Source organism: Lolium rigidum, chromosome 3 (genome assembly GCF_022539505.1).
Source record: "Lolium rigidum isolate FL_2022 chromosome 3, APGP_CSIRO_Lrig_0.1, whole genome shotgun sequence".
In the NCBI taxonomy this organism is placed as follows: Eukaryota; Viridiplantae; Streptophyta; class Magnoliopsida; order Poales; family Poaceae; genus Lolium; species Lolium rigidum.
This window is the reverse complement of record NC_061510.1, coordinates 311,559,646-311,582,584: the sequence shown is the minus strand read 5'-3', so window position 1 is coordinate 311,582,584 and position 22,939 is coordinate 311,559,646. Positions and strand designations below refer to the sequence as shown.

The 22,939-nt window shown below is 48.0% G+C and overlaps 1 protein-coding gene across 1 annotated transcript; it reads left to right on the top strand.

Annotated features, from left to right (window-relative positions):
- The first annotated feature begins 4,209 nt into the window (after positions 1 to 4,209).
- LOC124699861 (annexin-like protein RJ4) lies at positions 4,210 to 5,590 on the top strand. The gene is made up of 5 exons (XM_047232091.1): positions 4,210 to 4,285; positions 4,465 to 4,610; positions 4,692 to 4,910; positions 5,002 to 5,217; positions 5,297 to 5,590. Exons 1-5 carry the CDS (start codon positions 4,210 to 4,212, stop codon positions 5,588 to 5,590), a joined length of 951 nt encoding a protein of 316 aa, XP_047088047.1.
- The last annotated feature ends 17,349 nt before the right edge of the window (positions 5,591 to 22,939 follow it).

Genomic DNA, 22,939 nt, shown 5'->3' with positions numbered 1-22,939 from the left:
CGACCACTACACATACTGTGGCAGAACCAGAAGCATGGCGTTTAAGGTTCGGAAGCCTGATTTCTTCGTCCGAACTGTCGGAGTTCTGTGGAAAGTGTGATATGCTCATGCACTTCTCTTCCTGAAGGGATTGGAGGTGTTGGCCGCGACACCCTCTTTGGGTTCCGGCGAAGCCCTATTGTCATCCATTGCCTCGGAGCTTTCCTCATCCTTGTTTTTCCTTTGCCTCCTTTGCCACGTAAACGATGCTTTATTGCACGCTTGTATCTCGCTTCTGGATTTATCTTAAGATCGTTGATCCATTTGCAATTGCGGTTGGTGTGTGAGGATTTGCCTGTTGCCGGGTCAATATGAGCCAGACACGACATATCCCTATATCCTCATAGGTTTGGGGAGCTCGGGTTCCGGCAGACGTTACCTCGTTAGCACGCCGCTGGCCCCTGCCGGCTCTGCCACCACAGCCGTGGCCTCTTCCTCTGCCTTAACCTCTTTGGAACATCATGGCGACCATGTCGGATCCGCCGCCCCGTTATCAGGGGGATTTTTCCGCTTGTTGTTGCCGTTGTTTTCCTTCTACTGGTGTAGGGGTAAGGCTTTGGCCGGAAGTTTTCCGCCCGCGTCATCATCCGCTGCAGTGTGGATGCTGGTGATGGATAACATCTTGTTAAGATCTAACTTCTGGTCATTGTACTCGCACGTTAACTTGTGTCAGAGCAGGCTTCCCCTATGCAACCCTCCTATGAAGGCCATCATAGTTGTTCATTCGTCGACATTCTCGCAGACGTTTTTTGTATCTAACCATCGAGTAAGATATTATCGGAGGTTTCGGTTTTTCTTCTGTATGCACGCATGTAGATCACTGGCTGTAGATGATCTCTTGTAGGTGTCCTTGAAGTGTGACTCGAAGGCTATCTTCATGTCGAACCAGAAAAAGATGGATTTCTCCGCGAGGTCACTGAGCCAAACACGGGCCGGACCAACAAGGTAAAACTGGAGCATGCGTCAAGCCATGTTTGGGCTCCCTCCAGCAAAGTTGACAACATTGAAGTAGTCATAGATCCATCGTGCCTTTCTTTGCCATCATAATGCTTCAAGTTTACCTGTAGCTTGAGGTTAGGCCTCTTGGCGTTTCTTCCTCGCGGATCCTCTTTCCAAAGCACTTTGGGCCAATGTAGCCAACTTTGTATTCGTTCAGATGTTCCCGTGCGTCTCGTGAGCTCCGCATGTGCTCAGGGAACTCTGAGCGGGAGTGCCTCTACCTCCACCTCCCTTACTAGGTGGCGGTGACGGAGAACCGCGCGGGGGCTTGTGGTGCCTCTTATTTCCACCCCTAGACTCTCCGCGTTCTTCCTGGCGATGCTGACTCCGGCTGCGGTGGCTTCCTCCACCATCCTGGTGGCTGCCTCCTTCACGCCGGGGTTGCCTGGGCTCAGGCACTTGTTCCTTGTTCCGGCTTCTCCTAGGCTCAACGTTGTCGCGGATGTTAATTCCGCCATGCCCATGGGGCCTGACGTTTCCGACAGGACTACGCTGGCGAGGGTGTTGAGGCGCGTGCTGATGCCTTGGCGGTGAGGGGTTCCGATACTTGTCCTTGCCAGAGTACATCCGATCCTTTCCCTTTGCCTTATCCTACGAATATCCGAAGATATGGGGATCAGATTTGGGTGTTGTTTGGTCTTTCTCCGGCGCTCCGATGATCCAGTGTGCGATTGGCCGTCGCGGTGCGCCCTTGGCTTTCCTGAAGGCCGGTTCTGCGCTGTAGAAACACATGCCTCCGGGTTGGAAGCGAGTCTATGCTTTCTTCATGTTATCCTTTGGAGTGGCCAGAGGCTTGTGGTGAGCTGCACTGTCTAAGTTGATGTTGCGAGGGGGTATAGCATCTCTCTGCCTCATCTGCATAGCTTCCTCATGGGTTTCCTTGATGGTGGTTTCCAATTGCTGCGCAAGCTGTCTGACTTTCTCGTACTCTTCTTCCACTAGCCGCCCGTTCTTGATGGCTTGCTCGTACAACTTGTCAGTTTTCATCTTGACCCGAAGGATTGATGATGTGACCTTGACTAAGTTCTGAGCGTCCGCGAGGAGTTCTTTTTGTCGGGCTTCAAATGATTATGGATTCGCAGCCTCCTCGGGAGTGATTGGATTGGTGAGGATTTCTGTTTAATGTGTTCTTCGCTCTTGCCCGCTATGTCCATAAGCGTTTCAACTTCCATCCCTTCCTGAAAGTTCAAGGCCCTGCCCTACGGTTGTTCCGTCCGATGGGCACGAAATCGTGACGGAGCATCCGATTGGACTGGATCTGGATTGCTGCTTGAGGTGGAGTTTTTTTATGAATAGTCATCCTTGTCCTCATCCAGGCCAGCCAAGATTGCGAAGACCTATTTTGGCGGAGAGGATTCAACTTCAGCCTTCCTGAGGATGGGCGAATCCCGATTTGTGCGCGAGGAAGTGCACGAAGTGGCACATCTGCATCTCTAACACCTGGGAAACCCAGGCGGATCTGCTTTGGTCTTCGACCGCTGTTTCCTGCTCAGGAGCGGATAGGGTGGGCGTTGAAATTTCCATATCTAAGGCGGAATCTTCCTTAGGAAGTTCCGGCGACTCAGATCAGATCTTTGCGGCTGCGTCCTGCTCAGCGGTGGTCGTAGCTGCAGTACTTACCAGTGCGTTTCCGTCGGAATCGACGATCTTGCCGATGAAGATGTGTATCCCGCCGATCGGGATGATAGAGAGTTTGACGGGGTCTGTCCTAGTTGGAATCCAACACTCATCTGGAGGGATGATCGGAAAGTTGCAGGCGTACAAGACGCGCCCCACGGCGATTGTGTCGCTGATGCCTCCAAAGACAGAACCCTCCCAGTTTCAGCCTCCAGATGCCGCTGACCCCACGGTGGGCGCCAAATGTTGTTGCCTACTCGACAATACCCCGAAGGAGGGATCCTCACGGAGGGCGAAAGATGAGGGGGCCATTGGGTGGAGAGCCATCGGGACAGGGGTACGCGATTTACCTAGCTTCGAAACACGCTGCTCGGAGGCATGACCTACAGCTGCTTGTCTGGAATTATGTAGGTGCTTTCATGTTGTTATAATGAGGTGTGGTTGTGCCTCTAGGGCTCCCATGATCCGGCTTAATAAGGGGCCAGGATCTAAGGTTTACACGGAGAGTCATACCCAGAATACAAGATGGCTAACTACAGAATATACATTGCCGTGCACGTCAAGAATCTACCTATTCCTAAACTGTCCTAGTGGATCCGGCTACCTTCACGGGCCTTGCCGGAACCAACTCCTAACGTAGGTCGGGCTGGATCCGGCTCCTTGTTTCTGAGCTGGACATCTTCCATCTTAATCAACAGCAACTGGGTTGTATGTCACCGCCACCATCTGTGAGCCACCCGGGTTTACCGGATCTAGACACTGTCGATGGTACACATATGAAGTATACCCCACAACATAGGTTTTACAGATAAGCATAGTGGCTTGATCATACCTTCAAGTGAGGGTAATCACACCGCTTCCACACGCCGCTGTATGGTCGTAGTGGTGAATTTTGTCTTTCTATGTAACTTGCTTGTCCTTGCAAGGGAACCTCGAGATTTTGCATCCCCTAACTCATGTTGAACAAGTTTTAAACCGGAAAACGGACATGTTCTACAATCTGCCAAGGGCAGTAATTCTGCTGACAATTGAGCAAATTTAGCCTTGCTTGTAAGTTGTAACTCTCTATTTTGCGTGAGACATTCATTCATCTTTCGATGCCTTCAATCCATGAAAGTCCTTCATGCATGTTGTCCCCACACAAAGAAAAAGGAAAATCCATCTTGTTATAGCTGCTGGTCTCAGATGGGACAGTATGGAACCGATGATGGCATGAGGTGAACCAATGAAATTAACAGTGGGCATATTGGGCAGCGAATTGGCTGGCCGTGGTCGAGTACTGGATTCATATTGTCTGCATGCGGAACTCATACGTTAGACCATCTATAGTTGTACAGTAACGCAGTCTTAATTACATGGTATTTTAGCGGTGTCTTGATTAAATGGCTAATTAAATATAATAAATAAATATATGGAGTAACGTTGAATTACCATTCGGTTTCACCCACGGTTACTAGTATTTGGTTGTTTCAGAGATCACCTCTCTATATAATGCCAACGGATTTTTGTGTGCTGGTGAAAATAGAGTTTGCAGGAGCGGAACGTGAGCGATCGATGGCAACGATTACAGTTCCTCAAGTTGTCCCTTCTCCCGTTGAAGATGCTGAGGCGCTCATGAAGGCCTTTCAAGGTTATATACTACCCACATTATTTGATAAATTTCGCTGTTTCGATCTATCGATTTATTATTCTTGTGCATACATTCAGAATCTTCGTCATAAGCTCGCAGGAAAAGGACTTCTTGTCCCTTTGCTTTTGGCTCTTGGAATGTGATATGCGCAGTGATCTTATAACATTTTTGTGGTTCAGGATGGGGCACCGACGAGCAGGCGGTCATCTACATACTAGCTCACCGGGACGCGGCCCAGAGGAAGCTGATCCGGCTGGCGTACGAAGAGAAGTACAACGAGAGCCTCACCCAGCGACTCCAGTCAGAACTTTCCGGTGATTTTCAGGTGACAATACATTTCTACAGATATTCAGATGGGTTCAGTCGTTTCCCTTTTCTGAATGAACTGCTAATGAGTGCATTACAGACAGCGATGAGCTACTGGATACTTGATCCCGTGGAGAGGCAAGCCGTGATCGCCAATGCTGCCACAAAATGCATCGACGAAGAGTACCCCGTCATCGTGGAGATCGCGTACGCCAACTCGCCCGCCGAGCTCCTCAAAGTGAAGCAGGCCTACCACGCCCTCTACAAACGCTCCCTGGAGGAAGACGTCGCCGCTGTTGCCACGGGAAATCTCCGTGATGTATGATCGACGATTATCAAATGAAAACACTTTCATCTTCTGTTCCGCGATCGTTTTTCCAGAAAATAATTACGGAGGCCTTTTCTGTCAGCTCTTGCTTGCTCTAGTGGGCACTTACAGGTACGACGGCGACGAGGTGAACGGCGGACTAGCGAAATCGGAGGCGAAGATCATCCACAAGGCCGTGGGAAACGGCAGCATAACGGATCACGGGGAGCTCAATAGGATCCTGGGCACCAGAAGCAAGGCCCAGCTCGTGGCCACATTCAACTACTTCAGTGACGAGCACAGCACCACCGTCACCAAGGTCTCACTTAGATTTCTTCAGACTTTGGGTCAATTAATTCGATAATGTGGTCAATAACTTGCATATTATCCATGGGTAGGCCTTGCTCCATGGAGAGGATCCCACGGGCTACACGCGCGCCCTGCGGATCGCGGCGAGGTGCATCGCTGATACGAACAAGTACCTGGTCAAGGTTCTGAGGAGTGCGATGCGCAGCTCAGGGACCGACGAGGAGAGCCTGACCCGGGTGGTGGTGATGCACGCCGAGAATGACCTCAGGGACATCAAGGAGGAGTTCCACAAGAGGGCCTCGGTTACCTTGGAGCAAGCCGTCGCCAAGGAAACCTCTGGTGACTACAAGACCTTCATCATGGCTCTTGTTGGGAGCCAGTAAAAACCATGGATGCATGCATCCAAGAGCAAGATCTCTGCTGTTACTAATATCTTCTCCTGGTTAAGACTCTGCATATCTTAATTATATAAGGCTAGTCGTCAACCGGCAAGTTCGTACGTGCTAGTGAATAAATGATATGTATTTCTTTTGCTGCATAAAGAATAAGTAGCATGAAAGGGGAAAAAAAAAGTTGAAAGCCCATTCATCCACGGCAATCTTAACGGAACCATACATCTAGTGTTCTTATGACACTTCATTAGTTGAATTTTGGGTGGCTGAAGAGGATCCAAAGCAAAATGACTCCCAAGTCCTAACTCTTCTGGTCTTCTTATATTCATTAGCATTGCTTCTCTATCTTCTTTTAAAGAAAAGGAGGATAATCTCTAGCTTCAGCATCGATTGGTAGCACAACCGTATGCTGTTAGTTTTAATCAATGCCAAGCAAAAAAAAGCATTCTTAGTATCACATAATGTCGGTTTAGATAAAGAAAATGGAAAAAACCGGATGCCAAACGGTCATCTTCTCAGACATCTACCATAACTTGTTGCCACAAAAAATCTTCGACAAATAATAATAATAATAGGAGTCTCATCGGAAAATAAACTCTCAAATGAATCAAATGGGTGAGCTATTAGGGCATTTCCAGCTTCCCGATGCAAACCGGCCAAAAGTGACCATTTCCGTCCGTGCGGTAAAAGAATGCATTGGCCCCCAACTTAGCTGCCAGATGAAAACTAACCCGCGTGCCCACGGAGATGCACTCCCAGTCCAAATTTGGGCAAGGAATACGTCTCCGCGGACACGGCGCAGTCATCTCGAGTGATCGCTGGCTACGGCGATAGCGCTCGGTGGTTGGACTTCTGTACCGCCATGAATGGCACACGCGTGGAGTCCCGCACCGTATTGGAGGCTTCCTTTTCCATGTCGTCTAAAAGGGCACCGGCAAGACCCTGCCATCAGTGGTGGAGCGTGGGGCAATGCTAAGGATGACCCAACACATCTAAAGACTGAGCCAATTTGTGGTAGTGGGCCATCTTTCTACCAAATGTTGAAGAAAATTGAGAGAGAAGGCCAGGCCGAGGCCCGGTATAGCCTCCACTACGCGCCGCCCCTGCCTGCCATCACCCGCACCTCCCCCTGCTGACGCCCTTTTTCTTGCCACTCTTGCTCCCAGCACACCGGCAGCTAGCATCCTCGTCAACAAGGCCATGGGGAAGAAGATCTTCCCATGGAGGCACGCGAAGAAGAATGACTGCGAAGGCAGGTCCTCGACGGTGAAGAAGGAGAGGAAGCTGCACAACTGGGTGCCGGTCCGCATCCACGTCACCGTCACCGTCACCTGGGACCTCTACAACAACATGAGGACGTGCAAGGGCTGGGGCAACGTGCACCTGCTCGACAGGTGGCTCCACAGGCGGGTGCCCATTCCACCTGTACCACGTTCGGACTGGGGGTGTGATGCGATGAGATCGTCCTTAGGCGGTCCGTGTTACCGCCGGATTTCCTCGGCGATACCGTGTACACCGTGAACTCCCCAATGTGAGACACATTCTCAATGATCGAGTATGACTCGAGGCGGCGTTCGGATGTCCTCGGCGATGACGAGTACTCGTATGGCCCACCTCAACAGCCGCGTCGGGCCCCGAGGGACGTGAAGATGGAGGATACTGCTCCGCCCGAGGCCGAGGAGCAGCTCGTCGGGGTGATGACATCCCGGGCAAGGAGAACCGAGACAACACCGAGGAATACATCGGCCTCCAATATCGGGCTGCCATTTTCATGTCCACGCCAGTCCCAAACATTGTGCATATTACTTATTCTTTTTCTTCACCAACCAATGTCATAAATACGTTTGGGAATTGGTTGACTGAAATTTGCAATGAAACTAAGGGTATAATTCGCACAAGATTTTGTGTTTTATGTTGGTCCGTATGGAGTTGCAGAAATAACCTTGTTCTTAATAAGACTGAAATATTTTCACTTTTTGCACGTTATCTATACGACCATACAATGGATTCAGATGCGGTTCTTTCTCCCATGAAATCAGAGTGAGCTTATGGCTTATGGATACAAATGTCTACTGATGTTGTCTCGTGATATCTTTCAGCCGAGCTGGCTGGCGGCATATTAGTAGACTACATGATGCATAGTTGATGTGCGCTTGATACTTTTGTAGCTTGATTCATGTGTCAACCTCAACCTTATGCGATCCTTAGTTTGTAATAACTAGAATAATAGTATATGCAATAAAAATGGTAATGTGTATCGATTGATGCAGAGGCCGAGATTCTACTCCCCCTTTCCGAAGAAAAGAATAGACGTATTGGTATCTATATTACAGTATGTGTCTATTGGTATTGGTTTGGTTTCATAGATGTTGATATTTTCATCTATAAACCTGGTCAAATTTTTTGAAAAACAAATATGTCTTACATTTATGTATTGATGAAGTATTATAATGTATATCAAGCAGGATACCCTTCGCACACTTCATTTTTTGTGACGTTTATTCAGGTGGTATATGTGATCGAACCACCAAGGCTTCAGTTTATTTTTCACCTCCACAATTCTTATACTCCCTCCGGTTCATATTAATTGACTATAATATGGATGTATCTAGAACTAAAATGGGTCTATATACATCCATATTGAAGTCAATTAATATGAATCGGAGGGAGTAGTTTATTTTCCAACTATAAGTGGATCAAACCGGTGAAATATTTAAAGTTCCGGAAAGGGTGTTTCTGCACCCGTGTGCATATGCACCTTTAATTTGAAATGCATTTTGAAGATAATTTAAAATGTCAAAAAATACAACAAAAAATGTCTCGTGTATATCTTGACAGATTATATGCTCACAAAGTTCTTTCAGCAAAAACAGACATGTTTTGTGCCCTGTGTAAAAAGACAAAATTTTAATGCTAAAATAGTCTATTTCTCGAGACATATTTTGTCTTTTTTACACATCGCACAAAATTGTCGGTTTTACGTAAAATTTTACGTGCACACATAGAACATGTTCCTCTACATGCGTATTTTTTCCTTAATTTTTTAACTTTTTAAAATATACACCCGGGATCAGTTTTGAGTTTCGCCAACTATTTTCCCTTTTCTTGTGAAGTTTCGTTGATTATCCTTTTCGCATCCAACTAAAAAATGATAAAGAGCTTCACCGAAACAGAGTTTCCGGTGAGAGTGTGATTCATTCTTTTCTTTCATGCAAATGCAAAGGTGTGCCTTCAATTCCTGCCATGAACGACCCCACAGGCTCTTTCCATGATTAATGATCTTTTCTTTTCTTTTCTTTTCTTTTCTTTTCTTTGTTCAGGAGATTATTATGCTCATCTCCTAAGCATGCATGCATCATGCATTTGAGACTAGTGTGGCGGTTACTGTGTGTATTAAATAGCATGGCTTAGTGTATGGCACAAATGAGAGATCACACATGTTGAGTTCCATTTAGATTGCGAGTCTCGCACAGGTCGCATACTAGAAACAACTTTACCAATGATATATTAGAAGAAAACTGAATAGTAGCTTCCACAAGGTAGAGGTTTTATGCTTCTAAGGCTATCTCCAAGCACTCACAACAGACTGACAATCCCACTGGGTATAGGCACAATGGGGCCAAGTGGGGCATACAATGGGAATGGCTACTGCTATGCTTTGGACCTGAATGTGGATCCAAGTAGATGAGATGTACAATCTGGATACCATCTATGGGGTTGGGATGAGCAAATATCCTATGATCCATAGCTACGTGATTAAGGGATGCTGCTATATATGTCGCCCTTTTATCTAGTATAGCTTGGCTGGTACTCACTTATGGAGATATGTAATAATTTGTAAACTTGTGAAGCCTACTTGACTTGACGCCTGCTTGGCTCTCAGCTATTCGCTGTTGCAAAATCTCTGTGGTGGCTTATTATTTGACGACATGGGTTGTCAAGCAATATTTCACAGACCAGTGCCATTAGCTCAGTTGTTAATGGCAGGTCGTTACAGTGTTAAGGATTTGTTCAAACTACTTGTAGAAATATGACTGATGATAAAAATTCATCTACTCTAGTCGACCCATGACATATTTTCTTTCCATTGGACTAGAGAAGCATGACATGCGACACCGGTGCTTTTTTTTTATAATTATTAAGTAACCATGTCAGCTAATGCAGGTGAGTCAGCTTACTCATTTTATGTGTATAACAATTAACAAAAAATTAATAAATCTAAATATTGTGTAACTATATGTCCTTTTGCATGCCAAAATCAATTGCATATTCCCCCAAGCTAACTGGTGTCTGTCTCGTGCACAGGGATACCATAGTCCTGTCAAAATTCAATTGCATTTCCATTGCATATTCTATATGGGAATCACGGAGTAGCTATACCCGTGTACATTTTAGGTGACAAATAATTACTCTTCACGTCTAATCTTTTTTCTGAGGGGAAACCAACATGCCAGATTCATTAAATAGGCAGAATAGTTACAACATGCCTTGCTGTCGAAGGGTGGCGGGCAGGGATGGCGCGGCCCATCGGGCTCCCTTCGCGTGGGGGGATCAACATCGGGGCTGCGCAGGTGGAGTCAAGGCGGCGTGGCGGCGGCACTTGCCGGTGGGCGGCGCTTGCTGGCGCGCAACAGGGAGGCGTGGAGGAGACAGTGATGGGCGCGCGTGGTGGTGGGCCGGCGGTGGCGGACGGCGGCGCTCGCGTGCAGTCCTGCCCTCGGTACCACTCGCGTGCTCGATCTGGGGACGACCTGGATCCCGATCTGGCCACCACGGGTCGACCCGTTCCATCTATTAGCCGGAAGCCGGCCGGCGGTGAGGGGGCTGCTGGCCTGACCAAATAATGGTGGTTGTCCTAGGGTTCCAAATCACGCCAAGATGAAGATCTGCCTATTGCGAGTCCCGTTGATCTGGCTGGAATGCCGTGTTCCGGAAGGCGCTATCGGCGAACTCCATTGGGCGATTCATGCCTGAAGATTGCTGGATTGAGTGGGATTCTGTCGTGCGCACCCATGTTTTTCTTTGGCCGTTTGGTTTCAGAGGGAGCGTTGCGAAGCTTTGCTGACTTTGACTATCATGGAGCATGCTTTCTCGTTCCGTGGTGAAGTCAGCCGGCGGGGAATGTCATTGAGGTCAAAATACGAGAACTAGTTGTGGTGGTTCCAGTCTTTGTGGTGACGATGAACTGGCTTGGTGGGCTGTTTGTTGGAGCAGTGGCATCGTAAGTGGGGGTGTCAGCACAAGAGAAGTTCAAGGTCTTATCTCTCAGGGTGAAAATCCAAGGTCTGACCTTAATTGGTTGTGCCTAGCAATGACCTTGTTGAAGAAGTTGTTTTATGAGCTAAGATTTTCTTCAGGGTGAAAACCTAAGATCTTTGATCGGGCGACGATGGCGCTTGTGCACTGTTTTATTCTTGAAGGCGTCGCTTTTGGAGAAGCTGAACTTCTGGTGCTGTCTTGGTGGTCTTAGTACTGCTGCTTCAAGAAATAGATCACTGTAGCGGGACTTTTTTTTATTGTAGTTCTTCTTTTTTTGTCTGCGTGCATCCGTAATACAGCTAGGGCATTGTTATCACCAGATTTTGGCCAAATCAGAGGTGGGCCGCGATCAAGATGGGCTTGAAGAATATACATGGAAGAAATACATGAATCGGCCTTGTGTACCAAGTTTGGGCTAAATTGCCCGTGTATCTGTACCATAGTAGGATACGTGTCGGTTAGAAGCTAGAGTTTTACCCGTGCACGGTTAGGTGCACGCTTGAATTAGAAAGTCCCCTGGACTATAAATATGTATCTAGGGTTTATGGAATAAACAACAACCAACATTCACCACAACCAATCTCGGCGCATCGCCAACTCCCCCGTCTCGAGGGTTTCTTCCGGGTAAGCACCATGCTGCCTAGATCGCATCTTGCGATCTAGGCAGCGCACGTTTACTCGTCCCCCATGCGTTGCTCGTGCTGAAGCCTTTTTGATGGCGAGCAACGTAGTTATCATAGGTGTTTTAGGGTTAGCATTGTTCTTCGTATCATATGCTATCGTCGTGCAACCCTTAGGCATCTAGCCGCCCTTACGCCTGTCACGGGTGTAAGGGCGGCACCCCGCTTGATCATCGTTTAGTAGATCCGATCCATTACGATTGCTCCTTGTTCTTCAAGGATTAGTTTAATATCTGCAATAGTTAGGCCTTACAAAGGGTTGGAGGATCCAGCGGCGCGTAGGGTGTCGTTTGCTAGTCCTAGACAGGATGTTCCGGGGATCAACCTCATGTTGGTTTTTAGGCCTTGTCTAGGACCGGCTCACGATCACCGTGCGTGGCCGCGAGGCCCAATCGTGAGTAGGATGATCCGATTATGCGGTGAAAACCCTAAATCGTCGTAGATCGCTTTAGCTTTATCTTGATCAAGCAGGACCACCATATATTCGTACACCTTGTATGAATCATGGGTGGATCGGCTCTTTGAGCCGATTCACGAGATAACCCGAGAGCCGATCGAGGCTCGTATTTAACGTTTACGTGTATGCCATGCAGGAAACTAAGCGAGGCATCATCCAACACCTTCCTGACCAGGTATAGGTCAGGTGGCACGCCCTTGCATCAGCATCGGACGTGTGCGCAGAAGGCTTTGCGGGCCGTCGCTCGGAGGGACCAGGGCCAGCCGCAGTCCTGGGAGATTCCCGGCTCTACGGTGTTGCCAGTCGCTGCCCGCCGGTGGGTTTCTGGCCGCAACACATTCTGGCACGCCCGGTGGGACCATCTTCGACATCCACCGCATCGCCATCTACGTCTGAGATGGCGGAAGGCACTCCGGTCAAGTACGAGGATCTGACTGACGAGCTCAAGAAGAAGCATGACGAGATCAAGGCAGTCCTCGAAGCCGACCTCATCGGCTCTTTCCACATAACCCGCTCCCATGGCATCAGGTGGAAGGGGTTCTCACCTGAAGGCGCGCTCGATGGAGTGGACCTGTCCGCCCCGTCAGAAGAACGCACCAGGTCGCTGCGTCAGGAGATCAACTTCATGGTGGCTCATTCACTGCACCGCCATTCTGAGAGCCTGGTGAACACTTTGGAGCGTGTCGCTCTTCGCGTGATCCAGGAAATCATGAGCCATCAGTACTCTCCGTCAGGACCGGCTCTGGGGACGTACCAAGGAGAGATGCCACTCCATTCCCGTCCACCGCTGCCGTTCGCATTGGCAGCACCAGAGGTGCCGAACTCATCGTCCTACGTCGTCTACAAGATTGGTGGTGACCCAAGTGACTACCAATTCCTACATGAGGCGCCCAAGGAGATCCCGCACGGATACACGTGCGCATACGTGCCAGACTGCAGTAACTGGGCACTCTCGAACCAGGCTGCAACAGCAGGGACTTCTGGAACAGCAGGAGGAACGTCGGGAGCAGATATTGAGAAGCAGACGTGGTTAACCAAGTATGCCACTCCGACAAACCCCCAGAGCTCAGCTCCTGCAGTTGGCTCAGAGCTGGAAAAGCAAGCATGGCTGGCTAAGTATGCCACCCCGGCGAATCTTCAGGGTTCAACGCCTTCAGCCATCACCGCGGATCAGATTTGTACAATTCTGAAAGACCAGTTCGGCATGATGCCGAAAAGGAGGACAATCGGCTATACCAAGCCGTACCCCAACGAGTACGAATTGATCCCGCTACCTCCCAAATATCGGCTCCCTGACTTCACAAAGTTTAGTGGATCGGATGGTTCCAGCTCCATCGAGCATGTGAGCCGATATTTGGCACAGCTGGGCACTATCTCAGCATCAGACGAGCTGCGTGTGAGGTTCTTCGCACAGTCCCTCACAGGATCGGCTTTCGGGTGGTACACATCGCTGCCACCGAACTCAGTCCGGACTTGGAAGCAATTGGAAGAGCAGTTCCACATACAGTATCACTCAGAAGCTTCCGAGGCTGGCATTGCCGATCTTGCACAAGTACGACAGAAGCGCGGGGAAACAGTGTCAGAATACATCTAGCGCTTCAGGACCGTTAGGAACCGATGCTATTCGGTTCACGTAAGTGAAAAAGAAGCAGTCGAGTTGGCGGTGGTGGGTCTCTCATCATCGATCAAGGACGTGACCTCCCAAGCAGACTACCCTTCATTGGCGCACATGGTGCATAAGCTGTCAGCATATTAACAGCGCCACCCAGATGTTTACCAGGACAAATTCAAGCGTGCGGTGGTCCTGGTTGAGGCGTACGAGGATGAAGGTGCTACGGGAGATCAAGAGGTAGCAGTGGCTGAATGGACTCGGACGGCAAGCCCCGTGTCCTGTAAGTGGGTTAAGCCACAAGGTCCTCCAAAAGGGTTCGACTTCGACGTGACCGAAGCTGAGCAGATTTTCGACCTCTTACTCAACGAGAAGCAGCTGAAGGTACCCGAAGGCCACAAGATCCCCACGGTGCAGGAGCTGAACGGAAAGCCATACTGCAAGTGGCATAACACGTTCACCCACGCCACCAACGACCGCAGGTGTGGCGTCAGCAGATCCAAATGGCGATAGAAAAAGGGCGGCTAATTTTCAACCAGTACGCCATGAAGGTCGACACACACCCCTTCCCCGCCGTTAACATGGTGGAGTGCACTTACCCCGGAGGGTGCCAGCCAGATTTCTCATGCCATATCAACATGGTAGGACCTGGGCACCACTCTGGTAAGGACGGAGATGAGGGCAGCTGCTCTCATAGCAAGGATACAGAGGAAGCCGCTCCACGCGATCGGCTCCGTCATGATGGCAAGCGCTACATCACAGAGGGAGAAGTGAGGAACGTGAGATATCAACGACCTCTCTCTGATCACCTCCTCAACAAGTATGTGGGTCAATATGACCAACGCCGACGATACAATGACGATGATGAGAAAGATCGCCTGGCTAGGGACGACAGGAGACGTCGTCGGCATGATCGCGACGAGGAGCGATATGAGCGCCACGCCAAGGAAAAGTCGAGAGAGCAAGACGACGTGGATAGGCACTCGGGACTGCCCCTTCTTCGTACACTCGCTGGGATTCAGGAATGAGCCGATTGCCTACAATCGGCAACTGCCCAGAATGCAAACAAAAGAAGAAGGATGCAGCTAACGTGTCCGTATTCAAACGTTTAGGGCCTCTCCCGCCTCGGAACAAGCACGCTGAGTCCTCTCGGGTAGAAGATCTCGAGGAACTAGAGGACGATGATGAAGAAGAAGACAGGTATCATCGGCCAAGGTGGTGGCCTGATGGGCTCAGCCGTTCCCAGAAGCGAAGGGTTCAACGACTACGTGGGTTGGAGGAAGCCGAAAGGTTATACCTGCACACGTTGAGGAAGGCGCGGCCTGATCTGGCCGCTAAAATTCAGCGAACCCTGGACGAAGAAGGTCGGCCACAAAGGAAAGAGTGGCGCCTCAAGCAAAGGAAAGCCGATGATGAGACATCGGCTGGCACAAACATGGTGCTCGTCCTTCCAACAGAGTTTGGTGCTCCAGGATTACATGAAGCACCCGATTTGGACGACTGCGAGCGCATCGACGTGACAAAGAACGGGGATAGGCTGGTTTTATCCACCGGCCTGACCGTTTAACAAGAGCAACATCGATGAACAAACGTGGCGATGCCGATCCAGGTGATCGGCCCCAAGGATTTATGAAGGAACATTGCAAAAACCTTCATCGAGCAAGCAACGTGGAGGCCGATTCCAGCAATCGGCCAAAATTATTCTCACCGTCCATTCTGCCTGGGTTCAACGCCAATCTAATGGGCAATGGGGTTGCATCGGCTAATGAGCTAGAAAAAGTCCACACTGGTCCTAATCAAGCCGACGTTCGCATAGAGTGCCTTGGCTAATCATAGAGCCGATTTCAGCAGTTACCTGGCAGAATCGGCTCGGGGGGGCACCTAATCAGATGAACACGTGCGATACATGTGCAGTGAAACATTGGGGGCCGATAGAAAAATCAGCCTGTAAAAAAAACAATCGGTACATACAACCAGAGCCGATGCACAGGCAACCGTACAGCCACCGCAGTTTCTCGCAAACGTACAGCCGATGCACGGGCATCGACTTTAGAGCTGAGGGACAAAGCCGATGCATTGCCATCAACTTAAGAGGTACAACTGTTGTAAGCAGAGGCTCAATGGAGCAAGTATTCGAGTCCACAAGATCAGCTGGGGCAAGTTTGAGGGATCATAACCCTGACCAATGCCAAGAGCAGCATCCGCCAAAGGAAAGGAGCCGATCTGACCAGCAAGGCGCAAGAAGAGGACTAAAGAAACTCGGGGGGCAGCACACCCTGAAGGTTCTCTCCTCTGGAGAGCCGATTTTGTGCAAATCGGCTGGCTCTGTATGATAGTTCCCTCAGACATGATCGAGCCCAGGTTCATTCGGCTAAGTTGCGTATCCTCGTCTCTGTTTCGCCTTGACTGAGACTCGGGGGGCAGCCCTGGTAAATGCTCTGTTTCTAGAAGGCAATTGGAGTATCATCGGCTGGTCCTGTGTAGCAACCTTCTTCGAGGATGGTGAATTTTGCAGAGGAGGATCGCCAGGTCTCAGAGTCATCAGTCGAAGAAGATGAAGGACGGATTATGAGAGACCGATGCGTTGCCATCGGCTCGTTAAGCATTGGCAAAGTGATGATTGGCAGAATCAGTATGAGGGGAAATCGGCTAAATTGGCATAAAGGAAATCGGCAAAATCAAATCGGGGAATTTCTTCATTGATAAACGAGATTTCTTACATAGAAGAGCTGATTGCTCTCAAAAGGAAGCACTAAGGGGATACATTGCCCCGTCTACTACTACTGATCCTATGCTAAGGGTCCTATCTACGGGCCGTCGCTGCCCTCGTCGTCACCATCGTCGCCGCTGTCGGCGCTACTCCCGGTGGGCTCGTCGTCGCTGCTGTAGCGGCCGCCGGCAGGACCTTCGTTGTCCTCATCCTCCTCCTCCTCCTCGTCGTCGTCGTCGCTATCGAAATCACTGAGATTCCCCGGCCAGGGGCAGTGGCGCTTGGCCGGCGGCTCGTCGGAGGAGCTGTCGTCGTCATCCTCCTCCTTCTCCTCCTTCACCTCCTCGGAGGAAGTGAAGTCGTCCCAGGAGAAGCGATCGTCTTCTCTCTCCTCCTCCGTATCCCCGTCGGCGAGGAAGCGGAGGTCGCTCTCCCCGTCCGTCAAGGACTTGTCGTCCTCGGACCAAACGGAGAAGTCATGGCCGGGCTCCTCCCCGGCCGCTATGGCGCGGCGGACGTTGGCCGCGTGGACCTCCTGTGGGTCCCGTTCTGGCGTCGGCTCGTGGGAGGAAGAGGACTCGATGGAAAGTCCCGATGAGGCGGAGGAAGAAGAAGACATGATGGAGCAGGAGGGCTTTTGGAGTGCTAATGCGGAGATGACGAGGAGAAGAACTATTCGATGCGGTAAATAAAGAAGATGGAGTTTAATGTTCGAATAGTTTTCGAGGAGGTGGTGCCAAAAAACTGTCAAATCGTGCAGAGAAGTTGGGAAGGGAAGTCGTCATGATGAAAAATACTGCGACGGTTCTGCTCTGCCACGACATGACCCCTCGGAGAAAAAAAAACAGAGTGGTTTTGAAATTATCATTACCAAAACCAGGGGGGCATGTGTTATCACCAGATTTTGGCCAAATCAGAGGTGGGCCGCGATCAAGATGGGCTTGAAGAATATACATGGAAGAAATACATGAATCGGCCTTGTGTACCAAGTTTGGGCTAAATTGCCCGTGTATTTGTACCATAGTAGGATACGTGTCGGTTAGAAGCTAGAGTTTTACCCGTGCACGGTTAGGTGCACGCTTGAATTAGAAAGTCCCCTGGACTATAAATATGTATCTAGGGTTTATGGAATAAACAACAACCAACGTTCACCACAACCAATCTCGGCGCATCGCCAACTCCCCGTCTCGAGGGTTTCTTCCGGTAAGCACCATGCTGCCTAGATCGCATCTTGCGATCTAGGCGGCGCACGTTTACTCGTCCCCCATGCGTTGCTCGTGCTGAAGCCTTTTTGATGTCGAGCAACGTAGTTATCATAGGTGTTTTAGGGTTAGCATTGTTCTTCGTATCATATGCTATCGTCGTGCAACCCTTAGGCATCTAGCCGCCCTTACGCCTGTCACGGGTGTAAGGGCGGCACCCCGCTTGATCATCGTTTAGTAGATCCAATCCGTTACGATTGCTCCTTGTTCTTCAAGGATTAGTTTAATATCTGCAATAGTTAGGCCTTACAAAGGGTTGGAGGATCCAGCGGCGCGTAGGGTGTCGTTTGCTAGTCCTAGACAAGGATGTTCCAGGGATCAACCTCGTGTTGGTTTTTAGGCCTTGTCTAGGACCGGCTCACGATCACCGTGCGTGGCCGCGAGGCCCAATCGTGAGTAGGATGATCCGATTATGCGGTGAAAACCCTAAATCGTCGTAGATCGCTTTAGCTTTATCTTGATCAAGCAGGACCACCATATATTCGTACACCTTGTATGAATCATGGGTGGATCGGCTCTTTGAGCCGATTCACAGGATAACCTGAGAGCCGATCGAGGCTCGTATTTAACGTTTACGTGTATGCCATGCGAGAAACTAAGCGAGGCATCATCCAACACCTTCCCGACCGGTATAGGTCAGGTGGCACGCCCTTGCATCAGCATCGGACGTGTGCGCAGAAGGCTTTGCGGGCCGTCGCTCGGAGGGACCAGGGCCAGCCGCAGTCCTGGGAGATTCCCGGCTCTACGGTGTTGCCAGTCGCTGCCCGCCGGTGGATTTCTGACCGCAACAGGCATTGCGTTGTTGCAGACGCTGGATATAATTGGTATCTTCACGATATTAATATATTCCCTTTTACGAAAAAGTTACATCATTCAACATAATCGAAGCTAAAAACTCAGGGGGTCCTGGTGCCAGCAAATTGACGTATAGTCCTGATGTCTACGGGAGCTTCTATTCTTGTAGACAGTGTTGGGCCTCCAAGTGCAGAGGTTTGTAGAACAGCAGCAAGTTTCCCTTAAGTGGATCACCCAAGGTTTATCGAACTCAGGGAGGAAGAGGTCAAAGATATCCCTCTCATGCAACCCTGCAACCACAAAGCAAGAAGTCTCTTGTGTCCCCAACACACCTAATAGGTGCACTAGTTCGGCGAAGAGATAGTGAAATACAGGTGGTATGAATAAGTAGTAGCAACAAGCACTGTAAAAGTGCTTTGCCCGGGACAATAAACAAGCAAGTAGTAATGCAGCAAGTAGTAACACAGAGAAACAAGAAACAAGCAGCGATAGCAGTATTTAGGAACAAGGCCTAGGGATTACACTTTCACTAGTGGACACTCTCAACATTGATCACATAACAGAATAGATAAATGCATACTCTACACTTTTGTTGGATGATGAACACATTGCGTAGGATTACACGAACCCTCAATGCCGGAGTTAACAAGCTCCCCAATAATGCTCATATTTTAGTAACCTTTAGTGTAAGATAGATCAAAAGACTAAACCAAGTACTAGCATAGCATGCACACTGTCACCTTCATGCATATGTAGGAGGAATAGATCACATCAATATTATCATAGCAATAGTTAACTTCGCAATCTACAAGAGATCATGATCATAGCATAAACCAAGTACTAACACGGTGCACACACTGTCACCTTTGCACACGTGCAGGAGGAATAAAACTACTTTAATAACATTGCTAGAGTAGCACATAGATAAATTGTGATACAAACACATTGCAATCATAAAGAGATATAAATAAGCACCTCACTATGCCATTCAACAGTTAATAAGTATTCTCGTGAAATATAGCCTAAGAGACCCACACGGTGCACACACTCGTCACCTTTACACACGTGGGACAAGGAGTCTCCGGAGATCACATAAGTAAAACTCACTTGACTAGCATAATGACATCTAGATTACAAGCATCATCATATGAATCTCAATCATGTAAGGCAGCTCATGAGATTATTGTATTGAAGCACATAGGAGAGAGATGAACCACATAGCTACCGGTACAGCCCCCGAGCCTCGATGGAGAACTACTCCCTCTTCATGGGAGCAGCAGCGGTGATGAAGATGGCGGTGGAGATGGCAGCGGTGTCGATGGAGAAGCCTTCCGGGGAACTTCCCCGCTCCGGCAGGGTGCCGGAACAGAGACTCCTGTCCCCCGCATCTTGGCTTCGCGATGGCGGCGGCTCTGGAAGGTTTTCCGTATCGTGGTTCTTCGCATCAGGGTTTTCGCGACAGAGGCTTTATATAGGCGAAGAGGCGGCGCAGGAGGGTCGAAGGGGTGGCCACACCATAGGGCGGCGCGACCAGGGCCTGAGCCGCGCCGGCCTATGGTCCGGGTGGCCTCGTGGCCCCCCTCCGGTCCTTCTCGGGTGTTCCGGATGCTTCCGGTGAAAATAGGAACCCGGGTCTTGATTTCGTCCGATTCCGAGAATATTTCGTTACTAGGATTTCTGAAACCGAAAACAGCAGAAAACAAGAATCGGCACTTCGGCATCTTGTTAATAGGTTAGTTCCGAAAATGCACGAATATGACATAAATTGTGCATAAAACATGTAGGTATCATCAATAATATGGCATGGAACATAAGAAATTATCGATACGTCGGAGACGTATCAAGCATCCCCAAGCTTAGTTCTCGCTCGTCCCGAGCAGGTAAAACGATAACAAAGATAATTTCTGAAGTGACATGCCATCATAAACTTGATCATATTGTAAACATATGTAATGAATGCAGCGATCAAAACAATGGTAATGACATGAGTAAACAACTGAATCATAAAGCAAAGACTTTTCATGAATAGTACTTCCAAGACAAGCATCAATAAGTCTTGCATAAGAGTTAACTCATAAAGCAATAATTCAAAGTAGAGGCATTGAAGCAACACAAAGGAAGATGAAGTTTCAGCGGTTGCTTTCAACTTATAACATATATATCTCATGGATAATTGTCAATGCAAAGCAATATAACAAATGCAATAAGCAAGTATGTAAGAATCAATGCATAGTTCACACAAATGTTTGCTTCTTGAGGTGGAGAGAGATAGGTGAACTGACTCAACATAAAAGTAAAAAGAATGGTCCTTCAAAGAGGAAAGCATCGATTGCTATATTTGTGCTAGAGCTTTGATTTTGAAAACATAAAGAGAGCATAAAAAATAAAGTTTTGAGAGGTGTATGTTGTTGTCAACGAATGGTAGCGGGTACTCTAACCCTCTTGCCGTGACAAACCTTCAAAGAGCGGCTCCCATTTTATTTTATTTTTGGATGGCACTCCTTCCAACCTTTCTTTCACAAACCATGGCTAACCGAACCCTCGGGTGCCTCGCCAACAATCTCATACCATGAAGGAGTGCCTTTTTATTTTAGTTTTATTATGATGACACTCCTCCCAACCTTTGCTTACACAAGCCATGGCTAACCGAATCCTTCGGGTGCCGTCCAACAATCACATACCATGGAGGAGTGTCTATTTTTGTTAATTAATTTGGGACTGGGAATCCCATTGCCAGCTCTTTTTGCAAAATTACTGGATAAGCGGATGAAGCCACTAGTCCATTGGTGAAAGTTGCCCAACAAGATTGAAAGATAAACACCACATACTTCCTCATGAGCTATAAAACATTGACACAAATCAGAGGTGATAAATTTTGAATTGTTTAAAGGTAGCACTCAAGCAATTTACTTTGGAATGGCAGGAAATACCATGTAGTAGGTAGGTATGGTGGACACAAATGGCATAGTGGTTGGCTCAAGTATTTGGATGCATGAGAAGTATTCCCTCTCGATACAAGGTTTAGGCTAGCAAGGTTATTTGAAACAAACACAAGTATGAACTAGTACAACAAAACTCACATAAAAGACATATTACAAGGATTATAAGACTCTACACCGTCTTCCTTGTTGTTCAAAACTCAATACTAGAAATTATCTAGACCTTAGAGAGACCAATTATGCAAACCAAATTTTAGCATGCTCTATGTATTTCTTCATTAATAGGTGCAAAGTATATGATGCAAGAGCTTAAACATGAGCACAACAATTGCCAAGTATCACATTACCCAAGACATTTTAGCAAATTACTACACGTATCATTTTCCAATTCCAACCATATAACAATTTAACGAAGAGGAAACTTCGCCATGAATATTATGAGCTAAGAACACATGTGTTCATATGAACCAGCGGAGCGTGTCTCTCTCCCACACAAGCATGATGTAATCCAATTTATTCAAACACAAACAAAAATAGAAACAAACAAACAGACGCTCCAAGTAAAGTACATAAGATGTGACGGAATAAAAATATAGTTTCAGGGGAGGAACCTCGATAATGTTGTCGATGAAGAAGGGGATGCCTTGGGCATCCCCAAGCTTAGACGCTTGAGTCTTCTTGAAATATGCAGGGGTGAACCACCGGGGCATCCCCAAGCTTAGAGCTTTCACTCTCCTTGATCATAGTATATCATCCTCCTCTCTTGTCCCTTGAAAACTTCTTCCACACCAAACTTTAAGCAAACTCATTAGAGGGTTAGTGCATAATCAAAAACTCACATGTTCAGAGGTGACACAATCATTCTTAACACTTCTGGACATTGCTCAAAGCTACTGGAAGGTAATGGAACAAAGAAATCCACCCAACACAAATGAAAGAAGCAATGCGAAATAAAAGGCAGAATCTGTCAAAAACAGAACAGTCCGTAAAGACGAATTTTAAAATGGCACCAGACTTGCTCAAATGGAAAAACTCAAAACTAATGAAAGTTGCGTACATATCTGAGGATCACTCACGTAAATTGGCATAATTTTCTGAGTTACCTACAGAGAATTAGACCCAGATTCGTGACAGACAGCAATGCTGTTTCTGCGCAGCAATCCAAATCTAGCATCAACTTTACCATAGAGACTTTACTTGGCACAACAAAACATAAAACTAAGATAAGGAGAGGTTGCTACAGTAGTAAACAACTTCCAAGACACAAATATAAAACAAAGTACTGTAGCAAAATAACACATGGGTTATCTCCCAAGAAGTTCTTTCTTTATAGCCATTAAGATGGGCTCAAGCAGCTTTAATGATGCACTCGCAAGAAATAGTAGTTAAAGCAAAAGAGAGCATCAAAAGGCAAATTCAAAACAACTTTAAGTCTAACATGCTTCCTATGCATAGGAATCTTGTAAATAAACAAGTTCATGAAGAGCAAAGTAACAAGCATAGGAAGATAAAACAAGTGTAGCTTCAAAAATTTCAGCACATAGAGAGGCATTTTAGTAACATGAAAATTTCTACAACCATATTTTCCTCTCTCATAATAACTTTCAGTAGCATCATGAGAAAACTCAA

Coding starts and splice junctions, on each gene's coding strand:
- LOC124699861 (XM_047232091.1), top strand. CDS start 4,210: ATGGCAACGATTACAGTTCCTCAAGTTGTCCCTTCTCCCGTTGAAGAT. Junction 4,286..4,464: donor GCTCATGAAGGCCTTTCAAG/GTTATATACTAC, acceptor TTTGTGGTTCAG/GATGGGGCACCGACGAGCAG. Junction 5,218..5,296: donor ACAGCACCACCGTCACCAAG/GTCTCACTTAGA, acceptor ATCCATGGGTAG/GCCTTGCTCCATGGAGAGGA.